At 46.3% G+C, this 24,685-nt stretch overlaps 1 protein-coding gene across 2 annotated transcripts; it reads right to left on the bottom strand.

Moving 5' to 3' along the window:
* Positions 1-19: 19 nt before the first annotated feature.
* lama1 (laminin, alpha 1) lies at positions 20-24,380 on the bottom strand. 2 transcript variants are annotated; one of them, XM_069511962.1, is made up of 64 exons: positions 24,188-24,380; positions 20,211-20,381; positions 19,931-20,043; positions 19,594-19,645; positions 19,118-19,308; positions 18,848-19,027; positions 18,588-18,677; positions 18,337-18,454; positions 17,381-17,559; positions 17,201-17,294; positions 16,948-17,105; positions 16,646-16,786; positions 16,277-16,435; positions 16,068-16,169; positions 15,345-15,559; positions 15,035-15,146; positions 14,806-14,916; positions 14,442-14,569; positions 14,235-14,321; positions 13,940-14,151; positions 13,194-13,297; positions 12,934-13,114; positions 12,714-12,850; positions 12,401-12,634; positions 12,168-12,311; positions 11,861-12,040; positions 11,450-11,635; positions 11,199-11,326; positions 10,874-11,003; positions 10,589-10,729; positions 10,341-10,459; positions 10,174-10,263; positions 9,898-10,091; positions 9,661-9,803; positions 9,476-9,574; positions 9,266-9,377; positions 9,012-9,168; positions 8,696-8,906; positions 8,230-8,346; positions 7,981-8,144; positions 7,759-7,897; positions 7,551-7,653; positions 6,862-6,978; positions 6,600-6,782; positions 6,363-6,517; positions 6,096-6,239; positions 5,829-5,962; positions 5,202-5,355; positions 4,992-5,116; positions 4,755-4,905; positions 4,530-4,674; positions 4,283-4,424; positions 3,838-3,952; positions 3,580-3,732; positions 3,349-3,497; positions 3,071-3,265; positions 2,784-2,964; positions 2,349-2,455; positions 2,063-2,252; positions 1,715-1,864; positions 1,249-1,402; positions 1,032-1,165; positions 562-775; positions 20-310 (listed from the first exon to the last, which is right to left on the bottom strand). In XM_069511962.1, the coding sequence occupies exons 1-64, from the start codon at positions 24,378-24,380 to the stop codon at positions 156-158; spliced, it is 9,366 nt and encodes a 3,121-aa protein (XP_069368063.1). In that variant the 3' UTR covers positions 20-155. The 2 variants fall into 2 exon arrangements, with proteins under 2 accessions (XP_069368063.1, XP_069368064.1); XM_069511963.1 differs by lacking the exon at positions 24,188-24,380 and adding an exon at positions 21,738-21,874.
* Between the last annotated feature and the right edge of the window lie 305 nt (positions 24,381-24,685).

Raw genomic sequence — 24,685 nt, 5'->3', positions numbered from 1 at the left:
TGAAAACTGGGAATAAAAATTGGACAATTTAATAAAAACTTTATTGATTCAAAGTTATAGAAACAGAGAGATAAAAAGAATCAGCCTCTAAAAACTGTTTTAATGTAAAGATCAATGATCAGACTATGAACCAATCACAGCCAAGCACCGCTTCACTAAACAACAGGACACGAGTTAGGTGTGACACCCAACAGGAAGTGGGCGGAGCTCAGGTCGAGAGCGCTGCTCAGGTGAGACTTGATGAGCTGCAGGTTCCTGAGACATCCTCTGAACCTGGAGCTGCTCGACAGGCAGTTCTGTCTCACTCCCACTGTAAGAGAGACAGACAGGTCAGAGACAGACAGGTCAGACACAGACAGGTCAGAGACAGACAGACGTCACAGAGAGACAGACAGGTCAGACACAGACAGGTCAGAGACAGACAGACAGGTCAGAGACAGACAGGTCAGAGACAGACAGACGTCACAGAGAGACAGACAGGTCAGAGACAGACAGGTCAGAGACAGACAGACGTCACAGAGAGACAGACAGGTCAGAGACAGACAGGTCGGAGCGTCTCACCTGGATACCCTCCCACGTAGACGGGGTTGTTCGTCTCTGCTGAGGTGGATTGTGGGTAGGGGTTAGGGGTTGTGTAACTCCGCCCATCTACATTCAGACTCAGGCTGTGTTTGTTTTTTCTGGCCAGCAGGCGGTGCCACTGTCCATCACACAACACCTGACCAATCGAACGCACGGACACTCGTCCCGCCCCGTTATTTACGTTAAACACCACCTTAGAAGAATCAACAAAAGTCATTGTGACAAGGATAATAAGAACAACATTTATTTATTTATCAAGGACGAACATTCATTGAGAAGATTACGAGACTGGTTGTTGGAGGAGGCGTGAACTTCACTATGTGACATGGTTTGTAATTTTTCTTTTTGGTCGGGGGTGTGGCTTTATGGTCAGCAGCTGGCGCCAAGGTCAACAGACCAGTGACTCTTCATCTGTCTCTAGACAAACACCCGGGTAAGTGTGCACTCACCTGTCCGTTCACCATCTCCAGTCCAATGGCGTCGACCTTTGCACTGCTGATTCCCAGAAATGCTCCTTCTGATTGGCTCGTTCGAAACTCAAGAGATACTGACACATCCGAACCAACTTTATACCCATCATGCACTGCACACACAGACAGACACACACCTGTTAACAGTCTGATCACACATGACGACAAGAAATCAGGTGTTCCTTCGTGGACTTACTGAGGATGGCGTAGCCGCTGCCATTAAAGTAACTTCCTGTCTGGTCTTTAGTGAAACAGGAAGTGACATCATGCTGTGAGGCTGGTTTGGACAGATCCAACATGGCTCCGTTCAGACTGACCGAGCGAATGCAACCTGGTAAACTGCTGCTGACCTGAGGGACAGATAGGTGGAAACAGTTATGTATATTGTATATGTTGTATATGTTACATACATGTTGTACACATGTTACATGTTTACGTTTGCAGCTGCGACCTGCAGGAATTTGATCATTCGTCAGTTTTTACGTTGATCAGAAACTTAACTCTGCCGATAATTGAATAAGTGAACTCACTATCTACAACTCACTCCAATCACGCCCATTGATCGATCATTTATTAGATGAATGGAAATCTGAGTCCAGGTTACATTTAATGTTCTGATAAAATGTCTTTCGATATTAAAATGTAAATATTTGCTGACGTACGTTGATCCTCCTGCTGGTGTATGTGTGTGGTAATCCTCCCAGGTACAGCGTGTTGTCCACGTCCAGCTGGTTTCCTTTAACTGTCACAGAGTCCGGACTCAAACCATCGACTGACACCGACACTGAGCGCCGGCTGACCTCAGCACTCACCTGAGAGACGGAGGTAAACATGATAATATTTTTTAAACATGATCAACAAACATCGTCATCACCTGTGATGTCAACATGCTGTTTCTGTTGTTAAACAAACAGGAACGCCTTATAAGGACATTTAGTGGCGTTGGTTCTTTTGTGACCGTCACAGTTTCATGTGTGCACGTGTGTGTTCATGTGATGTTCTGAACGCACAGTGTGCCAGTCTCCGTCGTTAATGGCAACAGACGATGTGATGGAGGCGGGGCCTTTTCCCAGGTCAGCTGACATCATCAGTCTCCCTCCCATCAGTCTGACAACGATGAAGTCTGTGTGTTTGGAATCCGAGAGCAGAACGATCAAACCGCTGGCAGCCCGGCTCCGCACTGACAACCTCACAGAGACGCTGTGGACGAAGAGAGGAGACACACACAGTCAGGGATTTATCAATAGAGAGATAAATCAATCAGAGCCCCGCCCCCTGGTTGTCATTGAGACTCACCTCTTCCTCACGGTGTTGGGGTTGATGACGAAGGTCATGTGACTGTGTCTGGACAAACCAAACTGAGTGGCTGACGACAGGAAACTTGGCTCAGCCTCTGACACACACTGCGTCACACAGAAATCAATAATCAGTTATCGTTAACACATAGTAACCAATATCGATAATCACTCACTGATTATCAATAAGTATCATTAGTTATTACCTAATCAATGACAGACAGACAACCCTGAATACTCCATAATAACATATTGATGAATAAAGCTTTAAGAAGAACTGAAGACTTGAAGAGTAGAGTTGAATTGATCAAATTAAAAATTAATCAATAAAGTGAATATTGGTAAGTTGTCTATTTAGAAACCAGTAATGTGAATGATCAACAGTCAAACATAAACATGGTGATTATTAGTCATGAGTAATAATCATATTGATTACCGTGAGCGCTCCGGGTGTCAGGGCACTCAGATATGTGGGCGTGGCTACATATATGTGGGTGGGGTCTGGAGTTGGTTCTATATCCTGGTCATCAGGAAGCACCGCCCCAACCCTCTCCTCCAAGACACAGCTGTCAAGCTCCACCCCCTCATACCTCACTGCTCCTGATAGGTCGACAAGTCTACGAAACAAAAACAGTTCACCAATCAGAGACACAGGAAGTTACGTGTGTGTGTGTGTGTGTGTGTGTGTGTGTGTGTGTGTGTGTGTGTGTGTGGTAGACTTACGCTCCGCCCACCACCAGGTGTTGGATACAGCCTCTGAACGACCTGGATAATTCTTGTAATCTGATTGGTAGACGGGACTCCTCGGCTGAGGGCAACCCACCAATGAAGAAGGAGGCAGGAGACAGACGAGGAAATCCGCCTGGCAACAGAGGGACTGACTTCAGGTGATCTTCGTCCACTTGCACAGACAGAGACCTGAGGACAGAAAGGTGAGACAGGTGTCGGGTGAGACAGGTGTGTCAGGTGGGGCAGGTATGTGTTTCTATGGTAACACGTACTTCCTGTTGATGGTGATAATCACAGAGTGTTTTTCTCCGTCACCAAATGATCCATCAGGTTTCATCACTGTCACCTTCCGGGTGACCCCGCCCACTTCACCAAGCTCTGCCTCCAAGGTGCCTAAGACAAGGTGGGCACACAGGAAGTACTGCGGGCACACACACACACACACACGTCAATATTACATGATGGTGAATACGTCCACACATACATGTGTCATGTGACCTCACCTGTCGGGGCAAGCGATCATCACTGAGAGCAGCCAGCAGGACTCCTGATTGGTTGTTGGAGGAGAAGGAGAATAGAAGCTCCGCCTCTTGACCAAATGATGTAGGAGAGATCTGAACGAAGCCTCCGGACAGAACCGACACACTCTGCACCGCCTGAGAGATAATCAATGAATGTGACCAATCAGGGCTCAGTCACCTGAACTGATGACCTAACCTGTGTGAACAGTATTTACTGAGTGTTCTGCATCTGTGTGTTACCTCGAGCACGCAGCCCTTCCTGACGCCAAATGCGTCTCTCAGCAGGTCGAAGTTGGAGCGAGCGATCTCCACGTTCTTTATGCAGCCGACGTACGACCTGGAGACCACCTGTCGCCTAGCAACCATACAAAGACAGACAGGTGAGTTAAGACACGCCTATCCTGTGATCACGCCTTGTCCTCACCTGGTGACATCATCACCTTGCATCTCGTCTCTCTGGTGTTTTATTTATAACGATCATCACAGTTTGAATCTGTACAGATCATGTGATTAAATAATAAAAATGTAATTATCATTAATGATATTCTATTTATAATATTTTTCTACAATCCTCATTAATAAAGTATTAAATGAGTTTGTTTGGTTAATCTGTGATGATGTCATTTCAGATACTGATTTCAGGTCAAAACCTTAAGGGGCGGGACACAGGAAACCACAAACTCACCTAATTGGTCTGGAGGCAGGAAGTCCTCCGATGTAGATAGGGTCGAGGTCGGAGCGGTTCAGGTCAGAGGCTATCCCCGGAGCCTCCGCCTCCAATACTTCCTTCTCTGATGATTGGTCGGCAGCCATGATTGACAGGTAACCTGCATGCACCACGTAACTGTGAGAAACAGCCTGAGAAACACCGCCCCCCCCCCCAACACACACACAAAAGTCTTCAATGATGTCATAGCAACACGCATTCGCACCTTTGCGTTTGTTCCTCTGCAGCGTGATCTTGTACCACACCCCCCTGTTGTACTTCCTGTTGGACGCCAGGATAAGAACGCCTGAACCAAGATCAAAGGTTAGACGGACACGCCCCTCAACCAGCTCAATGGACAGGAAGTCTCTCTGCAGGAGACAGGAAGGATGTCATGGCTATGCTTCTTTTCACAATAAGAGCTTGGATAAAAGCTGTGACTGTGTCGTACCGTGTTGTTAGAAGCGAGGTAGAGCAGTAATCCGCCTGGCGACAGTGTTTTAAACTGAAACACGATTGACGTGGACGTCGCACGCAGAGATTTCTGGACCAATGAGAATCCAGATCCATCAAAGTGGAAGGACGTCTCCTCCGCCTGAGGACTGAGAGAGAGAGAGAGTGAGAGAGTTCTGTTGATCATACATGTGTTGATCATACATGTGTTGCATGTGTGTCCTCTGTGTTTCACCTGCTGAAGCAGCCTCCACATGCTCCTTCTCTGCTGTCGTAGTTCCACAGTCCGATGTTTCTCTCGTTGAGCAAAGCTTCGCCGAAACAGCCCTGAAAGGTCGATGACCTCAGCGCTGCGGGGCTCTGACATCACACATACACAGTTACCACATGTTCATCTCCACACACTCCATGTTCACACACATGATTACTTCTTCACACATGGTACCTGAGTGTGAGCTCCCAGGCCTCCGATATGAATCACTGTGTTTCTGTCGATGTCTAAAACACGCGTCGATCCCACTGACCGACCTGTTACCGCGGGCAACAGAGCCGCCTCCGAATCCAGCTGATGGACAGACAGAGAAACCTGCGCCCCAAACCTGATGACATCATCACATGACATTAAACATTACATGACAAAATCCGCCTGGAAACCTGAAAGAAAACATGTAACCACTGGGTAAAGAGTTATATACATATACATGATATATTTTATTTTGTTAGATAAACAAGACACTGAAGTTTTTATAACTGTTGGAGGGATGTTGAGCAATAAAATCAAAGAGTTACATTAAACAATAACATTTAAATACCTGACGTTTCCTTGAGATCAGTATTTAATGGATAAAGTTCGGTTTCAGACCGAGGGTGCAGCATCTCATGTTGAGTCAAAGGAAGAGTTTTATTCCTAAAATTAAATGAACCAGTCCTGACTAAGAGCTGAACTAACTGTTGTAACCCAGTTATTAATTCATCTGCTTCTTCAGACACACGATCATTGATGATGTAATACTTGGTGATCGTGTGATCAGTGCGTTGGCGTGTAGCTGGCGTGTGGTTTGCGTGCAGTTACCGTGTAGCATTGATTCTTGTCCACTTGTTGTTGGTAATGTCGAGTCCAGGAAACTCCAGTGTGTTAGTTCCTGACCCCAAATCCCACAACAGAGAAACCTTCCCATCATGCATCTCTACAGCGAGGTAGTCCACCTGAGCACATGAGGACGTTCACAGGATCACGTTACATTCAAACAGTCCAGTTCAGAAACTGAGATGGAATAATGACAGTTGTATCTTCAATGAAGATAACGTGTGTGTGTGTGTGTGTGTGTGTGTGTGTTACCGTGGTGACGCTGCCCAGGTAGAAGAGCAGGTTGTCTTTACTCGTCGTCTTCAGGATCAGACTCAGGGTGTTGAAGTTACTGGAGTCAGTCTGAGGTTTGTAGGATCGAACACAGTCTCTGTCCGCCTGCACCGCCACCTTTATCTGATGACATCATCAAAACCATCATCATCATCATCATCATCATCATGTGTTGTCAGTAGTAGTGAATAGTGAGGATGTAGTTGTACTGGATCTCAGAGGAATCACGTGTCTGTGTTCATGTACCGATGCAGCCTGTCGACGAGCCTGATCGATCAGCTCTCTGATGTCGGACAGATTCCGGCTCAGTGTTTCTCCCAGAATGCTCAGTGGCTTAATGCGTTCCATTAGATGCTCCGTACGATGCTCTGCCTCCTCAAGCTTACGCTGCGCCTCATTGGCTGAAGACAAATAAAATGGGAGGAGTCAGTACTACAAGAGTGCTGTTTTGAATATTTAACTCATTAGACTTTTTTGACGGACCTGCAGTGTCTGTGTGCGCCACCAGCTGGTTGGTCTCTGTCACTGTTTTAACTGTATTTTCCACCACAGAAGAAGAATCCTGCAGCTGATCTTTGAGTCTTTCCAGCTGCTGCAGCGCCACCTGCAGACCAGAGTGTGCTGCTGCAGTCTGAAGCTGAGCCTGCTGCAGTGACACAGATGAACCTGATGGAAGAAAAAAATCAGTCAACAATCAAAACATCATCCTGTCGTATTGAAGGAGGCACCGTGTGAAACTTCTGACCGTTAGAGAGGCTCTGCAGCTCTCTGATTGGCTGACGGAGCAGGAGGCTCGAGTTACGGACTCTGTCTTTGATATGTCCCAGTCTGCTGGTTACCATGGAGACCTTCAGGTGCAGGTCTGGAAGAGAGATGGACGTTAGTTATGTCTTAATCTGTACACTCAGGTTAACACTCAGGCTAACACTCAGGCTAAGACTCAGGCTAAGACTCAGGCTAACACTCAGGCTAACACTCAGGTTAACACTCAGGCTAACACTCAGGTTAACACTCAGGTTAACACTCAGGCTAAGACTCAGGTTAACACTCAGGCTAAAACTCAGGTTAACACTCAGGTTAACACTCAGGTTAACACTCAGGTTAACACTCAGGCTAACACTCAGGTTAACACTCAGGCTAACACTCAGGCTAACACTCAGGCTAACACTCAGGTTAACACTCAGGTTAACACTCAGGCTAACACTCAGGTTAACACTCAGGCTAACACTCAGGTTAACACTCAGGCTAACACTCAGGTTAACACTCAGACTAACACTCAGGCTAACACTCAGGTTAACACTCAGGCTAACACTCAGGTTAACACTCAGGCTAACACTCAGGTTAACACTCAGGCTAACACTCAGGTTAACACTCAGGCTAACACTCAGGTTAACACTCAGGCTAACACTCAGGCTAACACTCAGGCTAACACACCTTCAACTGTTTCATGTATTCGTTGACTTTCTTGTAAAACAGCGGAGCTGATGTTCTGATTGGCTCTGACGTCCTCGGACAGCGACTGCTCTGATTGGGCCGTCTGTAACAGGAAGTAGACGTATGAGTGAAAATGCTGCTCGTCGTTATTCAGATTTTTTTCTCTGACTGATCGTGATGTCATCGTGATAGTTTCCTGTCTTAGTACCATATTGAGAGCGTGGGAGGCGGAGACGTATGCAACCAATGCCACCTGCTGGGCGGAGTCAGCTCGCACTGTGATGTCACTGTCAATCTGGACCAATCGGCTTCCATTCTGGGACATGTTACACACTGACAGCAGAGAGCTGAGAACAGAGAGTTTTATTTTAATGTTAATGTCAGAAGCACACACACACACACACACACACACACACACACACACAGTTACCTGTGCAGGGAGTGGGCGTGGCTCTGTAGCTGGTGGGCGTGGTTCTCTGCACTGTAAACATTCTCCAGAGCATCTGTCATCTTCAGTCCAACTACCAAACTGTCCACCTGTTTCCTCAACAGGGGGCGCCACTGATCCAGCTGACCAGCCAACACCTCCACCTGCTGGACAGGTGAGGTAGTGTTTGTTATGTGATCGTTGCTGTTGTTGTTATTGTTGTTGATTTATTCTGTAGAAAGTGTGTCTCACTGTGCTTGTGTTTGTTAACTCATCCATCAAACTGATGCTGTCGTCCAACATCAGCTGATTCTCCTCCATCACCCCATCGACAGAGAGACACTCGTCTGTCAGCTGCTGATGGACAGACTGAGAGAGACAGAGAGAGACAGATAGAGAGACAGAGACAGACAGAGACAGAGAGAGACAGACAGAGACAGAGAGAGACAGAGAGAGAGAGACAGAGAGAGACAGAGACAGACAGAGACAGAGAGAGACAGACAGACAGAGAGAGACAGAGACAGACAGAGAGAGACAGACAGAGAGAGACAGAGAGAGAGACAGAGAGAGACAGACAGAGACAGAGAGAGACAGAGAGACAGAGACAGAGAGATAGATACAGAGAGACAGAGAGAGAGTTAATCAGCAGGTATTAGCAACACTTGTTGCTGTGTGTGTGTGTGTGTGTGTGTGTGTGTGTGTGTGTGTGTGTGTGTACCTGGTATTGGTGCAGCAGAGTGTGTGTGTTGTTCAGCAGATTGTGTGTTTGTGTGTTTCGTTGTGTAGTATTGTTTAAGTGCATGTGTGTGTTTTGCAGTGTTTCCATGGCGTCAGTGAGGGAGTTGAAGAGGAGGCGGAGCCTGTTTTCAATCTGCCCCCTGCTGGACAGGAAGTCCACCTGCAGCGAGTGAGCGAGAGACTCTGATAGGCTGCAGAGAGAGAGAGAGAACCACATCAGAATAAACATGACTTTAAAACGTCAAAGTTCAAACAAATATTTTATAAGATCGTTTTCATGTTTTTGTCAAACACACCTGAGCTCCTGAAGAGCTGCTGCGTTAGCGGCCGTTAGATTGACAGCTCTCATGTTTTCCAGCATGAACTCTAAGTCCTCCAGCACATGTGTCTGATTGGCTGATTCAAGCTCCTCCTCTGTGGTCTGGTTCAGAAGCTCCGCCTCCCTCAGCAGCACTGTACCAATCAGACGTCAGAGTAGTTTTACATCATCATGATTACAGTAGCGGTTGTTTGTTGTGTCTCTATGCTATCGGATTGTTGTTTTTTTTACCCTGAATATTGTCTTGAAGGCTGCTGATACTCTGCAGCAGCAGTGCACTCTGGGAGAGGCTATTGTTGATGGACAGGTCCACCTCCTCCATGTTGTTAGACAGATGTGTGACCTGTTTGAAGCAGAGCCCAAAGATAGGGCCTCTCTTACTCAATGATATGATGCATGAATGTTAGTGAGTCATTTAGTTCATGTAAGCTGGCCTGTTACCTGCTGTAGTAACACTCTGAGGTCTGAGGTCACATGACTCAACTCGTCTTCGACTCTGGACACGTGAACGCTGACGGAACTTTTCTCTGATAAAATCACCTGAACAAACCAGAAACTCGTTACATGACATCATCAGGCTGCGTGCTGCTGATAGCTGAGCTCTGATTGGTTGTTTGTGTCTGTACCTGCATGTCTCTGGTCTGGTTCTCTAGCACCACCAACTGGCGGTATGGTGCAAAGGTAACACCGCTCACATTGACAGAGAGGAAGTGGTCGTGCAGTTCGTCCAGGTCAGTCAGCAGAACGCCGGTGCACTCATCGTCACATGCTGGAGTTCAAAACAAACACACAACTCACCTCTGACAACAAGAAAGATGTGTGTGTGTGTGTGTGTGTGTGTGTGTTTGTTTGTTATTACTCACACACACACTCTCCTCCCTGAAGGATGTGTCTGTCGTCACACTGGTCACATGATTGACCTTTGACCCCAGGATTACACTCACACTGTCCTGTCAGTGCGTTGCACAATGAGTGGACGGAGCCCCACCTACTGCATGTGCACTGAAAACACCTCCCACCTTGTATTGAGGGGTTACCGTAGTAACCAACAGAACACCTGGAGGATGACAGCTTACAGTCAGTGTGATGTCACAGTGTGATGTCACAGTGTGATGTCACAGCCTGATGGATTATCTCACCTCTCACAGTATCTCCCCTCGTATCCCGTCTGACAGACGGTGCAGTGAAAATCACCAAACGCTCCGTCTGACTCACACGTTTGACTGAAACTACACGATCACAGCTCAGATTAGTGAAATAAAATAGATAGAATAGAATAGAATCAACAATCAGTGTGTAGTGTTACCTGTTGTCCCGTAGGGGGCAGGCACAAAGTGAACAGTCACTGATAGAGCCACTGACATTCCCATAATACCCTGGGGCACACCGCTCACAGCTACGCCCACTGGTGTGATGCTTGCAGTCCTGAAAAAGTTAACACGTGTTAGGGTGTGTTGTCATGTTCTAGTGTGTGTTAGCAATTGTTGTCATGTGTTAGCATGTGTTTTCGTGTGTTGTGCTGTTAGCATGTTTTGTTGAGTGTAAGCATGTTACCTGACACTCTCCAGTCTCCGTGTCACAGCTCTCACTGTGGTTACTGCAGCGACATCGAACACACGGACGAACAAACATCAACTTCTGACTCTGAGACGACAACTCAGACTGAGGCTGACGGAAATAACCTGCTGCACACTCCTGCAGACAGACAGGTCAGAGAGAGAGAGAGACAGGTTAGAGAGAGACAGGTCGAAGACTGACACAGGTAAGGGAGACAGACAGGTCAGAGAGACAGGTCCTGAATCCCCTGCCTCAGGTTCAGATATTTGTGTTACTCGTTACCTGACAGGACAGTCCTGTGTATCCAGGTGGACAAATGCAGGACTCAATGAGTCTGGCCACACCCCCTGTGACCTCTGAACCTTCCTCTGACTCCACCTCCCGTGCTGTCGCCATGGTAATGTTAGAAATCCTTGACAACATAACACAGGAAATGACAAAGATACATGTTGCAATAACAATTCACTCAAGTAAGACAGTCATCTGCAAACTGTGTCCGTCTGAAGAGAGAAACTGACCAATGAAGATATATAACAACATATTTATATATACAACATATATAACAATATACAAGTGTATACGTAGGACGTGTATTTATATAAAGTACCTGCTCTGCTGAAGTCTGGTCCCATATGAAGCTTTGATGATGACGTATTGGACGTTACTAAGGACGGACATGAAGTCAGTGTGACTCACCGCCTTCTCCGACACAGAGTTAAAGTACTTCCATTTGTGCTGTAACACACACACACACACACACACACACACACACACACACACGTTATGATCCCCTGTCACAGGTTTTATTTATAAATGGCATTCTCTTTCTTTCTTTCCCAGGATTCCTTGCAGCTGTACCTCAGTCATCCTGATGTCATGCTGAGTCGTGACGCCATTGCTAGGGGCAACCATGTCAGTGTATATAACAAGCTTCTTCAGAGTCCCGCCCCTCATCAGAATCTGAGGCTCCTGATTGGACAGTCCCATACCGTCTTCAGCATAGAACGTGATGATGTAAGACAATAGTCCTCCGTACGCCATCAGCTACACACAACACACAAAACAGTCAACAATAGTAAACATGACAACAAACGGTGGCCTTCATGATTTATTGTGACTGAGTTCATCTTAGAGATGTAACTTATCTACAAGACAACTCTCTCTATATATATATATATATATATATAAAGAGAGAGAGAGCGAGAGAGTGAGAGTGTAACTTCTAAAGGTTAAAGGTCAGATGTTAAGACTGTGTTTGGGTGACAGTACCTTGGTGCCTTCAAATTGGGGGGGCAGTCTCCAGTAGAGGGGGCCGGTGAATCTGCTGACATTAAGATGACGGGTGTCAAGTAGCATGTCGCCGCCCTGCTGGTAAACTCCAGATACCACACCCTGCAGGTTAGACTGACCGACCAATGACAAGAGAGCGGGGGAGTGATCAAGGGTGATCTGAGAGAGAGAGAGAGAGAGAGAGAGAGAGAGAGAGAGAGAGAGATGGGTTAATATGTGTTCTATTATACAGTGTAAATAAACTACATGTACAGTATTTATACATAAATATAATGGATGTACTCACGGGGGTTCTGATGAGTCCTCCCTTCTCTTCACAGACTCGACTCAGACCTGAACAGAAACACTCAGAGCAGCCGTCTGGATTCAAGGTGGACAAACCGAACCAACCAGAGACACACTCCTCACAGCGCCGCCCCGACACGCCCACCTGCACACGTACATACGTGTTTACTGATGGTTAACTGATGACGTGTAGTTTACTTCAGCTGCCACTAGAGGTCACCAAAGAGACTTTACCTTGCACAGACACTCTCCAGTTTGTCGACAGTCGCACACTCCGAGCGTCGTGTTGCAGACCCTGTCTTCTGTTCCCGCCATGTCACAGCCACACGCCGAGCATACCGGGTAACCATGGTGACCAGGTGCACACTGTTCACATGACCTGCCAGAGAACCCTTCTCTGCACCGACACTGACCGTTCATGACATCACACTGAGGGGCGGAGCTTCCTGCTGTGCTGCAGCTGCATGGCTGAGGAGAGCGAGAAGTTAGTGTCACACCTGTGTGTGTGTGTGTGTGTGTGTGTGTGTGTGTGTGTGTGTGTGTGTACCTTGCAGCCTGTGGTGAGGTTGTGACCCCAGTGACCTGTCTCACACCTGTCACAGGTGTCTCCCTCTGTGTGAGCGGGGCAGATGCACTCTCCGTTGTCAGGGTTACAGTTCCCACCAGTGTGATCACAGGTGCATGCTGGTTAATAAATAGACACAGCCAATCAGAGATGGGAGTCAAGTTAGCAGTCGTACTGATACCTTACCTTTTCGTCTATTTACCAGTGCATCCGTTGCCTTGGAAACCATAGTAACCACGACTACAGCGGTCACATTTGTCTCCACCAACGCCCTCCACACACCGACACCGTCCGTCCTCGTCACATGACTTGGAGAGCGATCCAGATTGGCTGCAGTTACAAGCCCTGCAGCCCCGCCCACTCTGCAGCCCGAAGAACCCCGGCTGAAAAAATTTTAAAAAGTTTCTCACCCGACACGTGGATGTGTGTGTGTGTGTGTGTGTGTGTGTGTGTGTCTCTCACCTGGCATTGGTCACAGGTTCGTCCAGTTACTTTTTCTCTGCATGAACATTGACCTGTTGTGACATCACACACACTGGAGAGGGCGCCACTGACACAGCCACACTCTGAGAGAGAGAGAGAGAGAGATTATTATTATTTATATTAATAAATAATATTGTAATGTTGTAACACAGTCATGCCAATAAAGCTTATTGAATTGAATAGAGAGAGAGAGAGAGCGAGAGAGACCCACTGTAAGTCAGACATGAGATGCCGCCTACACAACAGATACCTTGAACTACAGTTCCCATGAGTCTGTGCATCTGCGTTAAGGGTGGAGCAACTTGAAAACATGTTTTCTATTATTTTTCTTAAAGTGAACAATGACATGAAAATTTAAATTAAATTAAACTTCCTGGATTTATTATTAAGATTATTGTGAAATTATTATTGATGTTTGTCTAAATATTGATCTGGTTCTTGTTAACTGATTATTTGATGATTGATCAATAAGATTGACAAACAATCCACCGATGAAATTCCTTCACAATTCACACCCACACACACACACACACACACACACACACACACACACACCCACACCCACACACACACACACACACACACACACACACACACACACAGAAACAAAGAGGTCAGAGGTTGAATCTAATCTGGATTTGAAAAGATCAACATTCCTGCTGTTACACTCACAAGACTAACAGTGTGTGTGTGTGTGTGTGTGTGTGTGTGTGTGTGTGTCTCACCCCGACAGTCTTTGGCGTGCACGGCATCTCCATAGTAACCAGGCTGACAGACCTCACAGTGTCTACCAGTCGTGTTACCAAGGCAACGCAGACACTCCCCAGTGATGATGTCACAGTGTCCCATCTCGTTGACGTCCACGTTACTGTTACAGTCACATCGAACACAGGCCCCGCCCACCATCTGTGGGTTACCATAGTAACCACTGGCACACCTGGAGACACAACTGCAGGTGATACACTCGCTCCACAATCACAACCTCTGACCCGTCATGACCTCTGACCCGTCAGTCCTCACCTCTCACAGTTTGACCCCGTGTATCCGTCCTGACACTGGTCACATGACACCTGACCTGACGACTCCAACATGCAGGTGGGACTGAAACTGACTCACACACACACACACACACACACATTTAAATCATTTACAATATTAATATAATGTTTACACTCACATTGTAAAATACATTTCTGAACCTACTAAAGCTTTTGTTTGAAGACTCACCTGTTGGACGGCTCAGTCAGAGGACACGGACACAGCCGACAGTCATTGGTTGTCCCCTCTGTGGGGTCGCCATAGAAACCAGAGAGACACTGATCACAGTGAGGACCTGTGGTGTTGTGAGTACAACCCTGAGAGACAGACAGGTCAGAGTGAGACAGACAGGTCAGAGTGAGGTCAGAGTGAGACAGACAGGTCAGAGTGAGACAGACAGGTCAGAGTGAGGTCAGAGTGAGACAGACAGGTCGAGAAACATAACTGCACTTCAAAAAAGTTTTTGTTCTGTCAAACTTTATTGAAAATTGTTTCTCATTGAAGTTTATTTACTTTCATACATTTTTTGTTGGGTGGTTTTGTTTACACTCACCAAACAAACTCCGTTGATGTCGCACTCGGTCGCGTGGTCGTTACACTCGCACTGCATACAGTTCCCTCCAAACAAGACTCCGCCCACTCTGTAGAAACCTGTGAGACATGTCTGAAACACACAAACAGCACATGTGACACATACATGTTATATTACGCTGGTTATTATCCTTCAAAACTTTCAGTCAAACTAACAATAATAAATGTAATGAAGATATTTAATAACCAACCTCACAGGAAGTGCCGCTGTAGCCCCACGGACATTCACATGTCTCCACGGCAACGGCCTGAATGCCAGAGACTGATCCAGAGTCTGCGACGTCCAGAGACACTGACCGGAGACTGAAGAACCGAGACATTACATTCACATGACGAACTTTAACAAACTGACCACCAGGAGTCACTGCAGAGCTGTGAACCACGTCAGTGGCCTCAACCTAGGTTCAGTAACTTTAACTGATTTCATAACATGTAATCAGATTACTCTGTTCGATGTAATCAGATTACTCTGTTCGATGTAATCAGATTACTTTTCCTCACCGGATCGGCCCGTTGGCAGAGTTGTTCAGGTGAACTCTGACCGTCAGTGACGTCACGTGGTAGAGGACTGACAGCAGGTCGTCACGGGAAACTGCATCACTCGTCTGATCGTCCACGAACTTCTGAGGGACCATTGCCATGGAAACGGAGTCCTCGGCCAGTGGAGAGAGTAGGAGGACGAGGGGGGGTGAGAGACGAAGAGTCTGGCCGTTACCCTGGAGACGAGACAGAGAATCAGTTCAGTCTGGGTGTTGGACTTCTTTAAGATGCCATGACTGTAGTTTCTATCTGAAACTTTATCAGAAAGACAGACAGACAGACAGAGAGACAGACAGAGAGACAGAAAGACAGACAGACAGACAGAGAGACAGACAGAGAGAGAGACAGAAAGAAAGACAGACAGACAGACAGAGAGAGACAGAGAGAGAGACAGTGAGACAGAAAAACAGACAGACAGACAGACAGACAGAAATACAGACAGACAGACAGACAGAGAGAGAGAGAGACAGTGAGACACAAAGACAGAAAGACAGACAGAGAGACAGACAGAGAGACAGACAGACAGACAGAGAGAGACAGAGAGACAGAGAGAGAGACAGAAAGACAGACAGAGAGAGAGAGAGACAGTGAGACACAAAGACAGAAAGACAGACAGAGAGACAGACAGAAAGACAGACAGAGAGACAGACAGACAGATATTTGATGAATGAGAGATTTTGTCACCTCAATGATGATGTCACAGTGGGCGGGTATAGAGTGGTCTTCATTATCCAATGGCACATCATAGTTCACAGAGTAGTTCAGGTAACCTCCGTAAGACACGAGCTGTAGACAGACAGACAGGAAGTCAGACAGACAGGAAGTCAGACAGACAGGAAGTCAGACAGACGTTGTCATGCTTCTGTTTATGGAATAAGGAAAAGGTAGCCAACCTTGTTGCCTAGGAAACCAACAGGTGCTGCCCATGACAGCACTTGTTGGTGGGTGTGGCCAGATGAGGTGTTGCCAGGGATAAGGAGTTCGTTGCCATGTAAAGAAGGGGGCGTGAAGAGGGACTGAGAGGGGAGGAGCCAAGCTTCAGTATGAAATACCTGAAAAAAAGTACAGGTGTGAGTCAGTACAGGTGTGTGTCAGTACAGGTGTGTGTCAGGTGTGAGTCAGGTGTGAGTCAGTACAGGTGTGAGTCAGTACAGGTGTGTGTCAGCTGTGAGTCAGTACAGCTGTGAGTCAGTACAGGTGTGAGTCAGTACAGGTGTGAGTCAGCTGTGATGTGAACTGATCTGTGTTGATGTGTGTGTTACCTGAGCTGTGGACCAGGTGGAGCTCTCACACACGTCAGAAACACCGAAGCAGAAACAGTCGGTGCAGCCGAGGGGGTTGTTGTGGTTCAGGTTGTAGAAACCTGGTTTACAGAGGTCGCAGTGAGCTCCCATCACGTTCAGCTGAGGAACAGGTGAGACGTCAGAGAAAAGGTCAAAGGTGAGTTCAGGTGTAAAACAAGTGTTGTCATACAGTGTGTAAACTAACGTGTCACACTAGGTGTGAACGGAGCTGAGACGTCGAGCTGCAGGTAACCACGCCCCCTTGATGATGTCACGGTTACCTTGCAGATGCAGGGGCTGCAGGGGTCAGAGTTGATGCTTCCTGAAGGTTCACACTCACAACGAACACAACGAGGGAAATCTCTGTATCCAAACGCACAACGGTCACATTGTCGTCCTGCGAAACCCTCGTGACACACACACTGACCTGCAGACACACCTGCAGACACACACACACACACACACACTTAGTCAGTCTCTGCTTTAGCTGCTTTAGATACAAACACACACGAACACAATGACAAACACACTAACCCGACTGTGAGTCGTCACGACTGCAGATTGAAGACTTTGATCCTCTGAGGTCACAGTTACACTCAACACATGGAAAATCTGAATATGGAGAAACCTACACACACACACACACACACACGATAAATACAAACAAGTCCATTTATGTGCTTTCATATTTGTGTGTGGTATTTTTTTGGGTACCTCAGCAGGTCGGTAGTATTCGTCTTGACACGTCTCACAGTTGATGCCGGCCGTGTTTTGTTGACAGTCGATACAAACTCCGCCTCCATGACGAACGCCACGAGAATTTATACTCAAGAAGAGGTCGGACACGGTTTGATTGAAGAGACAGTCGATGGCTTTGTTGTGACAGTTACACTCTGAGAGACAGACAGGTAAGAGGGAGACACAGACATGTAAGAGTGAGACACAGACAGGTAAGAGGGAGACACAGAGTGAGACACAGACAGGTAAGAGGGAGACACAGAGTGAGACACAGACAGGTAAGAGGGAGACACAGAGTGAGACACAGACATGTAAGAGTGAGACACAGAGTGAGACACAGACCGGTAAGAGGGAGACACAGAGTGAGACACAGACAGGTGAGACACAGACAGGTGACAGTGAGACACAGACAGGTAAGAGTGAGACACAGACCGGTAAGAGTGAGACACAGACCGGTAAGAGGGAGACACAGACATGTAAGAGTGAGACACAGACAGGTAAGAGGAAGACACAGACAGGTAAGAGGGAGACACAGACATGTAAGAGTGAGACACAGACAGGTAAGAGGGAGACACAGAGTGAGACACAGACAGGTAAGAGGGAGACACAGAGTGAGACACAGACAGGTAAGAGTGAGACACAGAGTGAGACACAGACCGGTAAGAGGGAGACACAGAGTGAGACACAGACAGGTGAGACACAGACAGGTGACAGTGAGACACAGACAGGTAAGAGTGAGACACAGACAGGTAAGAGTGAGACACAGACCGGTAAGAGGGAGACACAGAGTGAGACACAGACATGTAAGAGTGAGACACAGACATGTAAGAGGGAGACACAGACAGGTAAGAGGGAGACACAGAGTGAGACACAGACAGGTGAGACACAGACAGGTGACAGTGAGACACAGACAGGTTCACTCTGTTTCTTACTTTCACATGTGTTTCCCTCGGAGACAGTTCCTGGTTGCCATGGCTCCTGGTGGTAACCACGGCAACACTCATTGCAGTTCTCTCCACAGGTGTTGTGTTCACACACACACTGCAGCTTCTGCACACACACACACACACACACACACACACACACACACACACACACACACACACACACACAGGTTCAAGTCCATGGAAACATTTAACCAGCAGACTGACAGTTACAGTGAGACAGACAGGTGTGTTGTTACCTTGGTAACAGGGTCCAGCGGGCAGCTCTTAGCGTGTCCGTAGCAGATACACATCCCGCCCACAGAGACGTCTTTGATGGAGTAATAATACTGAGAAAAGTAATCAAGTACAGTAATTAAGAGAATAAATTAATACTGATCAATAAAAACATGAAACTCAAACCAGATGAAACAAAAAACTAAAAGCTGTTGGGTTCAAATCGCTCAGGTTAAATATTTCCCGGTTGTTGCAACTGTCTCTCTCTCATAATCTGTCTCACCCTCCGGGTGACAATGGGGTCGATCTCTCGGGGGTCTCGTTCGCTCAGCGTCATCAGGTCTGCGTTCAGAGTTCTGATTCGCTGAAGTCTCAGTCGGATGTAACGAGCCGACGTGAAGTTCAGGAGAACTGACGTCAAATCGTCTGCGCTGGGTCGTCCGTTAATCAGGGAGGTGTGAATCTGAGAGACAGACAGGTAGACAGAGACGGGTCAGTGAGGGAGACGGTGATATGGGGTGAGACAGGTACAGAGACAGAAAACCTGTCTAACCTCTCCGTGCTCCAGTGGGTTCAGTCTGGAGTAATACGACGTACAGATGACCTCGGTGTCGCTCTTGTACGTCGGTGGTCCGAGTCTCGGTGTGATGTTGTAACGAGTCAAACACTCAGTATCACTGATAGCATAAAACTGCCAGGGGTCAAAGGTCACACCATCGAGAGAGCGCTCGAGGATCCAGTTACCTGAGAGACAGATGGGTCGGTCAGACAGACAGGTCAGAGACAGACAGACAGACAGACAGACAGGTCAGAGACAGGTCAGACAGACAGACAGACAGACAGACAGGTCAGAGACAGGTCAGACAGGTCAGACAGACAGACAGACAGACAGACAGACAGACAGGTCAGAGACAGGTCAGACAGACAGACAGGTCAGAGACAGACAGACAGACAGACAGACAGACAGACAGACAGACAGACAGGTCAGAGACAGGTCAGAGACAGGTCAGACAGACAGACAGGTGGTACCTGGACGAGGAGAGTTAGCTGCCTTGATGATGATGTAAGCGACCTGAAAAATCTGAAGAGAGAAAAAAGATTTTTTGTATCAGTTCATTCAGAGAACTCAGGTTAAACACGTAACTGACACGTTAAAAGATCCTTGGTATGTTTAAATGTTTGTTATTTAACATGTTTGTTCTTTAACATGTTTGGATTCTTATTCTTTTTTCTTCTGAAAACACGAGTCATGTCCGTATGAACAGATGTGGCCTGAACATCTTCTGTGTGTGTGTGTGTGTGTGTGTGTGTGTGTGTACGTGCGTGCGTGTGTGTGTGTGTGTGTGTGTGTGTGTGTGTGTGTTACCTGTTTCAGATCCAGTGTGATGGTGATCCAGTGAAACTGTCGTCCATTTTTGATGCTCGGACTCTGCCACCACTGATTTGTTCCATCGATGATGTTAGTGATGGGATGACGTTCTGAAGAACACACACACACACACACACACACACACACACACACACACACACACACACACATTGTTTCCAGTGAATGTGCAGTTTTATTTTTCTGTTTCCTGGTCTGGTTTTAAGGTGGACTCTGTGGTTCTGGTCTGGTTTTAAGGTGGACTCTGTGGTCCTGGTACCTTTGGACAGGACTGAGTTGGCGTCACATCTGGGACAGTGTGGGTTCTTGATGATTCTCCCGGGAACGTGTTCGACCAGTTTACAGTAAACTTCAGGTTCTGGATCTCCACACGTGGCGTTGCTGCTGATCACTGCGTTACTCGCCAGGTTCAAAATGGCTGGAAACAGACCTGAGAAAAGAAAAAGACGAAGGTGAACTTCCTGAGATGCAGGATTTTCTCTGTTGTGCAGACGCTGTCAGACGCTGACTCAGACGCTTCAGGTGAAGGTGAGTCAGCGTCTGAAACTGACTCAATTACTGAGTGAATAAAACTGATCTGAGGGAAACAGACAAACTTAGTTCAAAGTTCAAAAGTGAAACTGGTTCATCAATGAGTCGTTTTCTAACTGATCATCACGATTGATCCGACTGATGACATCACCGAGGAACACTTTGTGATGAGTGTGAACGCAGCTGCTGAAAACAGTTGGAAACTTTTCAAACAAAGTTGTTTTTACAGTGAAGTCGTTGTTTGTTGTGTCTGTTTTATATCTTCAGAGCGAACGAAGGTCGAGCGACTACTTCACTAGCACACACACACACACACACACACACACACAGACAGACACACACACACAGACAGACAGACAGACAGACACACTGTGTGGAGTCTGTGTGTGATGGTGTGGGGGAGGTTTTACGGTGTTAGAGAGGAAGAGGGTGGAGTGTGATTGTTAACACTAATTAACACACACACACACAGATGGTGTGTTTCTCAGCAGGACAGTCTCTGACCCTCATGAATATGTTGATTAACCACAAACACTGATATCAGTGATCAGTCAATAAAGTTAATGATTAATAGTGAGTCTGTGTCTGAAGCTTTCAAATAATAAGTGATCAGACTTTACTTTGAACACATCGTTAGAAAGAGAGATAAATCTTCTACCACAAAATAAATGTAAGCTACTGAAGGTCGACCAATCAGTTTGTTTTCAAAATGGTTTTTTAAAATGTAAAAAGTTTGATCAATTTGATGAGTTGATGTATTGATCCCAGATGAAAGTGATGAAACAGATTTAAAGACGAATCTGATCTTTAAATAAAGTGTTTTTCTTTTCTTTTATGAAAAGAGTCAAACCATAATTTATTTAAGTAAAACAACTACAAACATATATTTATAGATTTTATATCACTTAAAAAAAGTTCTGTTTTGCAGCTTCTCAGTGTTTAAATTAGAACTTAATAGAAACATGATAACTCAGTAGAAGACATGATAACTCAGTAGAAGACATCAGAACTCAGTAGAAGACATGATAACTCAGTAGAAGACATCAGAACTCAGTAGAAGACATGATAACTCAGTAGAAGACATCAGAACTCAGTAGAAGACATGATAACTCAGTAGAAGACATCAGAACTCAGTAGAAGACATGATAACTCAGTAGAAGACATGATAACTCAGTAGAAGACATCAGAACTCAGTAGAAGACATGATTACTCAGTAGAAGACATCAGAACTCAGTAGAAGATATCAGTTTCTCACCTCTCTGCTGAGCTGCAGTTTGCTCCATCAGCAGCAACAAAATCAACAACTTCATCTCTAAAGTTCAACTAAAAATTAACATGAACTAACCTTTAACTAACATGAACTAACCCTAAACTAGCTGCTTCTGTTCAGTCGCTGAGTTAAAGTTTGTGTGTTTCTACTGAAGCAGAATAAAGTGACAGAATAAATCTGCTCCAGAGGAATGTGTCGCTCTGCAGGAACTCACACTGACTCTACCTCTCTCTCTCTCTTTCATTCATTCAGCTCAATAGAGGAGGGGGGAGGAGGGAGTGTACCATCTGACCTGGCGATGGGGGGGGGGGGGGGGGGGGGGGGGGTATTCTGCAGAAATTCAAATGTGAAAAAAACAAAAAACGTTCATATGAATTCATGATTTAAAATGACAGAAACTCAGAAACTTTAGTATTAAATATGATTTCTTTAGTTTTCGTCATTGATCAATATCAGTGTTCGATCATCACAAATCAATCATGGATCAGTGATGGAGTCATCCACAGACACTGACTCATCATGAATTCTAAAAGATCTCTTCTCAAATGTAGACAAGAAGAATTACAATTACACTTTCATGTGACCCGGTGAAGACTTCAACATAAAAAACTGTGGTCTGTTCCTTTAAATGTCCAAACGGCCCCCATCACCCCCCCCCTCAAACCCCACATCCATTCAATCTATTGTCTCTGAGGGGGGGGTGACCATGTTTGAAGGGGGATGGTGTGTGTGTCTGTCTGTGTGTATGTGTGTGTGTTTCTATATGTGTGTGTGTGTGTGTGAGAGAGAGTGTGTGTGTGTGTGTGTGTGTGTGTGAGTTTGTGTGTGTGTGTCTGTCTGTGTGTCTGTGTGTGTGTGTGTGTGTGTGTGTGTGAGAGAGAGAGTGTGTTTGTGTGTGTGTGAGAGAGAGAGTGTGTGTGTGTGTGTGTGTGAGTGTGTTTGTGTGTGTGTGGGTGGGTGTGAGAGAGTGTGTGTGTGTGTGTGTGAGTGTGTTTGTGTGTGTCTGTGTGTTGTGTGTGTGTGTGTGTGTGTGTCTGTGGTGTGTGTCTGTGTGTGTGTGTGTGTCTGTGTGTGTTGTGTGTCTGTGTGTGTGTGTGTCTGTCTGTGTGTCTGTGTGTGTGTGTGTGTGTGTGTCTGTGTGTGTGTGTTTGTGTGTGTGTGAGAGAGAGAGTGTGTGTGTGTGTGTGTGTGAGTGTGTTTGTGTGTGTGTGGGTGGGTGTGAGAGAGTGTGTGTGTGTGTGTGAGTGTGTTTGTGTGTGTGTGTGTGTCTGTGTGTTGTGTGTGTGTCTGTGTGTTGTGTGTGTGTCTGTGGTGTGTGTCTGTCTGTGTGTGTTGTGTGTCTGTGTGTGTTGTGTGATGTGTGTGTGTCTGTGTGTGTGTCTGTGTGTGTTGTGTGTCTGTGTGTGTTGTGTGTGTGTCTGTGTGTGTTGTGTGTGTCTGTGTGTGTTGTGTGTCTGTGTTGTGTGTGTGTCTGTTGTGTGTCTGTGTGTGTTGTGTGTGTGTTGTGTGTGTGTGTTGTGTGTGTGTGTCTGTGTGTGTTGTGTGTGTGTTGTGTCTGTGTGTTGTGTGTGTGTGTTGTGTGTTGTGTGTGTGCGTGTGTGTTTGTGTGTGTGTTGTGTGTGTGTCTGTCAGCCTTTAATTTAACTCCAGACACTGTGAGTTACTGTGTTTAAGCCTTTTATTATATTAATTACATGAAGTACTGTTACTGAGGTAATGTAACATCATTAAGTACTGTTACTGAGGTAATGTAATTACATGAAGTACTGTTACTGTGGTAATGTAACATCATTAAGTACTGTTACTGTGGTAATGTAATTACATGAAGTACTGTTACTGTGGTAATGTAAGTACATGAAGTACTGTTACTGAGGTAATGTAATTACATGAAGTACTGTTACTGAGGTAATGTAACATCATTAAGTACTGTTACTGTGGTAATGTAATTACATGAAGTACTGTTACTGTGGTAATGTAATTACATGAAGTACTGTTACTGAGGTAATGTAACTTCATTAAATACTTTTACTGAGGTAATGTAATTACATGAAGTACTGTTACTGTGGTAATGTAATTACATGAAGTACTGTTACTGAGGTAATGTAACTTCATTAAATACTGTTACTGAGGTAATGTAATTACATGAAGTACTGTTACTGAGGTAATGTAACTTCATTAAATATTGTTACTGAGGTAATGTAATTACATGAAGTAATGTTACTGAGGTAATGTAATTACATGAAGTACTGTTACTGTATGTAATGGAGTACTACTACTTCCTTGTATTCGATACTTGAACAGTGTTATCCTGCCCCCTGGAGATTCAAGTCGTTGCCACAGAAAATCAACCCAACAACATAACTCCATCACCCTGTAGCGCCACCATCAGGTCGACACGTGCATTGGGTCGGGACCGGGTCAGAGCCGGGACGTACCGGGACGGTGTGAAGCAGAGGCCGGGCTGCAGGCTGCAGGAGCCCCGGTGCATGCAGGGATATGTGTGTATGTGGGAGTGGTCTCGTGCAGGTCACGTGGTCCAGGCCTTTGTTGATGTGAATCAAACCTCGCGAGGACAAAAAAAAGTCCAGGACCGAGCGCATCCGTCCATCCTCCCCGGCTCAGACTCATCCTCTTCGGCCTGGATGCTGCTGGAGGCTCCGGACCTTCACCCGGATCTGTGCGCGGCGCTCCGCTGGTTCTGCCTGTCGGTTTGAGAGTGAGGCAGCGGGGGATGGAGGCAGAGTCCGGGCAGTGAGCAGACGGTGGGGGTCGCTGTGTGAAGACCCAGGCCCTGCTGGGCTTTGTTGTCCCTTCGTGGCGGAGCCTCCTCCGGCTGCCCTCGTACTATTTTCAGCCTTTCTGCTTCGGAGAAGAATCATGGAGAAAATCAGGATCTGAGACTTTTTATTATTTTTCTGCGGGGTTTCTGAACC

Source organism: Paralichthys olivaceus, chromosome 17 (assembly GCF_024713975.1).
Source record: "Paralichthys olivaceus isolate ysfri-2021 chromosome 17, ASM2471397v2, whole genome shotgun sequence".
Lineage (NCBI taxonomy): Eukaryota > Metazoa > Chordata > Actinopteri > Pleuronectiformes > Paralichthyidae > Paralichthys > Paralichthys olivaceus.
Note: the sequence above shows the minus strand (reverse complement) of the source record. Positions and strands in the feature narration are given on the sequence as shown.

Coding starts and splice junctions, on each gene's coding strand:
- lama1 (XM_069511962.1), bottom strand. CDS start 24,380: ATGAGTCTGAGCCGGGGAGGATGGACGGATGCGCTCGGTCCTGGACTT. Junction 3,266..3,348: donor ATTATCACCATCAACAGGAA/GTACGTGTTACC, acceptor TTCTGTCCTCAG/GTCTCTGTCTGTGCAAGTGG. Junction 2,253..2,348: donor CCCAACACCGTGAGGAAGAG/GTGAGTCTCAAT, acceptor CTTCGTCCACAG/CGTCTCTGTGAGGTTGTCAG.